At 55.3% G+C, this 6,499-nt stretch overlaps 1 protein-coding gene across 10 annotated transcripts in view; it reads right to left on the bottom strand.

Moving 5' to 3' along the window:
- Window positions 1-6,499, bottom strand: part of ARHGEF10 (Rho guanine nucleotide exchange factor 10) — a 120,104-nt gene that overhangs the window by 98,520 nt on the left and 15,085 nt on the right. For all 10 annotated transcript variants that reach the window (XM_032260290.1, XM_032260291.1, XM_032260296.1 and 7 more), the window contains exon 2: window positions 3,674-3,756. In XM_032260290.1, the coding sequence (XP_032116181.1) occupies window positions 3,674-3,710 (37 nt within the window). In that variant the 5' untranslated portion in view covers window positions 3,711-3,756. The remainder of the gene's footprint in view (window positions 1-3,673; window positions 3,757-6,499) is intronic.

The raw sequence follows: 6,499 nt of genomic DNA, 5'->3' as shown, positions 1-6,499 counted from the left end.
AGTGCCATCCCCCAGAAACAGTGCTGCACCCAGAAACAGTGCTGCACACAGAAACAGTGCCATCCCCCAGAAACAGTGCCATGCCCCAGAAACAGTGCCATCCCCCAGAAACAGTGCCATGCCCCAGAAACAGTGCCATCCCCCAGAAACAGTGCTGCACCCAGAAACGATGTCAGTGTGGGTCCTGGCTTCTGTCTGAGCTCATTATGGAAGATACCAGGCATGCGGTAAGTGATTTTTTGGGAAGCAACATTAACATGGCAATTGTACTGATTTCTTTCTCCCCAACATAATTTGCATTGGAATTTTGCTGCTAATTAGAGAAAGGCTCTGGTTGGCAGTGTGACTTGTTTTGCATTCTGAAAAATCCCAGATCGTCTTCTGAATGGATTTGCTAAGTGCTTACCTGCCAGGTCTAAGTATTTTATAGATGCTAACTTGTCAAATCCTCACCAAATGTATGAGAGGGGTTCTGTTTTTTCCAGGAATGATGGAAATTGAAGGCTGTTTCTGTCATCAGCTCACACACCTCAGAGTCAACATTTGAACCCTAGTCGCTGGGCAGCAGAGCCTGAAATCCTTCCTAGTGCACAAACTGCCTCTCAGACTGAGATGGTACCGCTTTACTCCAGTGTGGGCAACACAGCAAGACTCCATCTCAAAAAAAAAAAAGTTAAAAATCTATATTCAGTGACTACAAGTATGCAGAAAAGAAATATGGGGAGAAAACAGAAACATGATGATCTAAAGTACCAGTGCCAACTGCATCAGAGCGCAGGCAAGACGTGAGGTCGCAGGTAATTTCCGGCCATATCTGGATCTTCAAGGGCATTTTTAAGCAGAGAGTTTACTTAATAATGGGGGAAATTATAATTAAAGTATCACTGAATCCTCAGAAAAGACAGCAGGCCATTATCCTCTGTCTATTTGCCATAAAAGTTAAAGGCTAGAAACTCACATTAGTACTATTCTCACAGTGTTTGAGCCAGAGCATGTCCTTAAATCGTGGCTTTCTGTATCAAAGTCCAAGGTCATGTGGGCCTGTCAGCAAAGGCAGGGAGCCTCACTTCCAAGCTGACAGAGGGCTGGGCGGCTCCTCCGCACCTGCTAGGCTCCCGGGTCCTGCCAGGGTCTCCCGAGGACACTCCCCACCCGGGTGAACAGTTAACAGTGGTAAACTGTGGCAATCTCCACGTACCTACAGCCTGGAGTTAGTGACCAGCCCTGAGACTGGATCCAGAGGGCCTTGGCCCAAGGATGGCCTGGTCAGTCCAGCTGCACCCAGAGGGTGTGGGCCTGCACACTCTCCCCCAGGTCGAAATCTGGGCAGAGCGAGGGGCCGTGAAGACATCCGCAGTCCCAGGGGAGGTGTGACCTGCTGCAGGGAGCCGCACCAGCTGCTGGGAACCCTGGGCTCCCCAGTACTGCCTCCATCAGATGCTGTGCCTCTAATTAGCACAACTACCAAGGTGGAGTTCTCTGGGGCCAGGAACCTTCCACAAGCCAGTTCTGGTGGTGAAGACCGTGGGCGGATGGGCATTTCATCCAAACCAGGGGGCAGCACCGCTGGGCAGAGCTCCTCAGGATGTCAGGCACCAGCCAGCACTGATGATGCTGTCAGCAAGTGCCAGGGATACCCTTAACAAGAAAACGGTGTTTCCACCTTCTTTGAAACAGTGGGCAAATCAGGGTGAAAGGCAGCATCCATCTGCCATGGATTGTGAATGGGCCCTACGTCCTCCATTCCCAGACACGTACCTGCGGAGAGGGCTCCCTGCCTTGCTTTTATTCTTCACTTTCCCCAGCAACTGTACCTGCTCCCGAGCACGTCAAGGCACCATAGTCACGTTTTCCCGTCTTACATGCGTGTGGGAAGGAGCGGAGGCAACAGAAAAGCACACGGGTCTGGGGCCCCCGCCCCTTAAAAAAGAAAACTATCCAAGACAACCTCTCATTTCCATGAAATGCCAAAAAGAAAGCGAGGGGGCAGGAGGGGGCCTCTGGAGGGCTGGCCACCCGAAGGGTCCCGCAGAGAGCGAGGCCACAGGAAGATGCCCACTGCCCCTGCTTTGTTGGGGCATCCTCTCATTTGATAGGAATCAAAGCAGTAAAAGATTTTGCTCTCTGCCTCATTTTCTACCTTTTCTTTTTTTTAAGACAGGATCTCACTCCTATCACCCAGGCTGGAGTTCAGTGGCATGATCTCGGCTCACTGCAGCCTCAACTTCCCCTGCTCAATTGATCCTCCTACCTCAGCCTCACGAGAAGCTGGACTACAGGCGTGCACCATCATGCCCAACTAATTATTACTATCATATTATTGCTTTTGCAGAGATGGGGTCTAACTATGTTGCCCAGGCTGGTCTCAAACTCCTGGGCTCAAGCGATTCACCCAGCTCAATCTCCCAAAGTGCTGGCATTACAGGTGTGAGCTACCATGCCCAGCCTCATTTTCAATTTAAAAAGCTGGTCCAGCAGAGCCTGAATGCCAGCAATCCACATGTGAGTGAACCTATGGCGAGAATACGCACCATGGCTACAAAGAGGCGAGGGGACTGGCCGACGTCACCCCCCAAAGAGGAGCAGTGGGCCATGGTCCCAGGTTCCCAGTACCAGGTCTTGTACCCACTGGTCTCACGGCTTCGGAGAACTCCAAGAGATAGACTCCCAGGCCTGGCTCCCCACCACAGACCTCCAGCAACAGAGCAGGGATCCCTTCTGGCCTATGCAGCATCACTGGCTGTTTCTGGGGTACCCACTGCTCACCCCTGGATTCTCCCATCTCTGTCATCTATAAGGTGCTGGTGACTCCTTTGCTTATGAACAGCCTGACCCCCAGGCTGCCTCTTTTCTGATCCCACTACAACCTCTGAGGGTCCAGAATGTCCAGGTAGTGGGCAGAGCACAGACGGTCAAACACCGGTATCTCCCCAGACCCACACCTGCGGCTTCATCACCCTCCCGTATCTGCAAAGGACACCAGGCCCGTGGGCACCGTGTGGTCCAGCAGGCCTGGGAGGACACAGGCCAGGTCTCCGCGCCCTGCAGACGACCTGCTGTGGAAACGTGAGTCAGGGTCCACCTTCCCTGCTGGCTGGAGCGTGAGCCAGCTGCCGTGGCATGGTCTTTTTGTACAATTTAAAGGTGAGGTGACAATGAAGAGAAATCTTTAATCACAGCCCCTCCCTTATGGAGCATATGGATAAAGAGGCCGTGCTTACCCTGAGCAGCCGCTCAGAGGAGGGAAGCAGAAAAGGAGACTGCCTGAGCCGTTTTCCTGGGAACCTGGGAGCACCAGCCACAGGCGAGCTGTGCTTTAGGCCTGAACGCGGCCTCTCACTCTGGAAGGGCTCTGGCCTCTAACAACCCTTCCACTCCACTTCCCACTGCATCCAGCTAAGGTGAATCTTAAGGGAATGTCAGATGCTGATGACAAGTCCCCTCGAGCAAAACAGCAGCACCTGTGAGGAACCCAAGAGGTTCACCCCGATGCCCCCGTGGGAAGGCAGGGGTAGGGGCACCCAGGCTCACATGGGAGCCTTCTCTTTCTCCTGAGCTCTCACTCCACCCCATCCCCCAGTGACCAGCAATTCAGCGGTTCCAAAAGCACCCCGTCCCTGATGACAGCAGCAGCGAGCCCTGAAGCACAGGGCCTCCTGCCGGGTGCAGTTACCTGCAGGGGCGGGAGGCAGGGGCTCTCGCTGGTCCATGCTGCAGCTCGGACGCCCTTCTCAGCTCTGTTAAGGGAAGGCGCTCCTGCAAGAAGGAGAGACACTGCTTGTCACAGTTCAGGTAGATAAACACGCACTCAACAGGTGCAGGGCTGTTGACAGAGAACCCCATAAAAAGGAAGAGCTCAACGCCATTACTAGCTGTAATTAGAAGACTTACCACCTACCAGTCGTGAATACTTGTAGATCTCCCTTGAAACAGCACTCAAGAGCAAAACAGAAGAGACTGCACAGCGTTGGAGTGACTTCACCTTGAACGACAGCCAGAAGTTTATTTTGCAACTTGATTCGCTGGTCAGACCCTCCCAACCTGACACTGGCTTCAATTCCTTGCTGAACTTTCTGCCATGTGCTAAGTGGAGAAGTCAATACATAAACCAAATGTGTTTCCCCCAGACTCAGCTGGGATCAGGCGCAGCGGTGACCGCCCTCCCGACTCCTTTTGGTAAAAATGCGGCTAACCCTCTGGGCGAGGCTGAGTCACAGCCTGCCTGCCGCTGTGATTCTTGTCTTCACTTCGTGTTTCCCTCCCTGCTTTGAGGACATGAGCTTGAGTGTAAGCTGGGTGCCAGCTGAGTCCCAGGAGGGCCAGTTCCTGGTGACTCCTGTTAAGACCACAAAACATGGGCCTGGCTCCTGCCAGAACAATGCCAGGGAAATGCACTGTGTTCGAGGAACTCTCCAGCTGCCTCGGCTAGGGCACCAGGCACCAGGGCCTCGCCACGTCAGGAAAAGCATATGGGGCCACAGCGGCCGTGGCCCATGAGTGCCACCCACAGGCCAGCTCCTCTGAGGCCAGGCGGGCCGCCACCCAGGGTGATTACTGACCTCACATGCTCTTCAATGAGGGGAACACTGGGGGATGGCAGGGTGCCAAGAGCTCTGGGCTCTGCTGGCAACACACCCAGGATGCCACCAGGCCAGCAAATTCTCTTCTGGCTCTGGCACTCTCAGAAGCAAACGGACACTGCTTTCCAATGAGGGTGGCAGTGGGACCCTGCCCCCCAACCCCCGATGTGGCACCTCCTGTGTCCCAAGCCCTGAACCTGCTCTCCCCCTCCATCCCCAGGACTTGCTCAGGTGCCTGCCATGTGCCACCACCCCCGGCCCCATCCTCAGCACCTAGCCTCATGGTTCTGCGCCTCACAGCCTCAGTTCCTAGGTCTCATGTTATTTCACCAACAACGTGCGCAAATAGCTCAACGTGCACTGGGCTCCGCTCAGGCAGTGGCTGCGACTGTCTCCTCTGTTAACACAACTGCTGAGCAAAGAGCAGAACTTCTGTCTGAGGAACGGGAGCCCTTTCACATCACCAGGCCCCGGGACACGTGCAGGTGAGCCGCAGCCATACCCTGCCCCCTGCCCCCTGCCCCCTGCCCCCTGCTCCCTGCTCCCTGCTCCCGGGGAGTGCGTGCTCATTCAGCACGATGTGCTGTGGCCCCGGGAGACGTGCAGGTGAGCCGCAGCCACACCCTGCTCCCTAGTCCTGGAAAGCTGCATGTTCACTCATCACAGCCTGCTGTGGCCCCAGGAGGCATATGGGTGAGCCACAGCCACACCCTGCTCCTTAGTGCCAGGGAGCCACGTGTCCACTCAACACAGCCTGCTGTGGCCCCAGGAGATGTGCAGGTGAGCTGCGGCCACACCCTGCTCCCTGGTGCCGGGGAGCCATGTGTCCACTCATCACAGCCTCCAGTGGCTGGGAATGAACCTGATGATGCCGTGCCAGACACTGCAACACATCTTGTAGCTTAACAATGCACAGCAATCACTAACCAATGCTATTTCCATAAACCAATGGGAATTCCCAACAAACAGCTTTCTGTCAGCCTCCCTGACCCACTTCGCACTTTAAAAAATCTCCCTGGAGGTGCTGGAGGCGCTGCTCATCAGTGTCCATTCAGGGCAGCCTGAATCCAGGCTCCCGGGCTGCAGGCCTCAAGCGCGGCCAAAATAACCCTCTGCATAAATTATTTTACCCCAGCTTTTCCCTGTTAGGTCCACCTCACCAGTACAACTCCAAGACGTGGGTCATTATTTTCAAATGGAGAAACCACTGGTTGGGAGACTTGAGACACTCCCTCAAGGCTACAGCAGCGGGGGGCCTGAGGCGAGCACTGAGAGTCCAGCCTGGGCCCCGACGGCCCATTCCTGCCCTTCCACCCGCCGGCCAGGAGACGGGGCAAGCAAGGTCCTTGCTCCACCTGGAATATGTGGGAGTCACAGGATCCACACCGGGTGCCCTCGCAGGTGAGCTCTCTGTGCAGCAAGACAGGGTCCGAGTGCCGGCCAGTACACCCATGAGTGAGAGGTGCCCACCATGCCCAGCCTCTCTAACCCGGCAGCGATTCTGTCGGATGACAAAGGAAACTATCCTTGGAGGGAAAACTGTCATTTCCAAGGTAGGTGAGACAGATGTGCTTGGACCACAACAGTGAAAGTGGGGAATGATGCTCATGGAAGAAATCCTCAGAGACAAGTGCAATAAACACGCCAGATAGCCCCCACGCAACAGAGTCCCCACGTGGGACAGCCAGACAGCTTCCACGCCAAACAGTCCCCACGCCAGAGAGTCCCCACATGGGACAGCCAGACAGCTTCCACGCCAAACAGTCCCCACGCCAGAGAGTCCCCATGTCGGACAGCCGGACAGCTTCCATGCCAAACAGTCCTCAGGCCAGAGAGCCCCCACGTCAGAGAGCCGGACAGCTTCCACGCCAGACAGTCCCCACGCCAGAGAGTCCCCACGTGGGACAGCCAGACAGCTT

The sequence above is a fragment of the Sapajus apella genome, unplaced genomic scaffold (genome assembly GCF_009761245.1).
Source record: "Sapajus apella isolate SASKATOON/1434 unplaced genomic scaffold, GSC_monkey_1.0 scaffold116, whole genome shotgun sequence".
Classification (NCBI taxonomy): Eukaryota; Metazoa; Chordata; class Mammalia; order Primates; family Cebidae; genus Sapajus; species Sapajus apella.
This window is presented reverse-complemented; position numbering and strand designations above follow the sequence as displayed.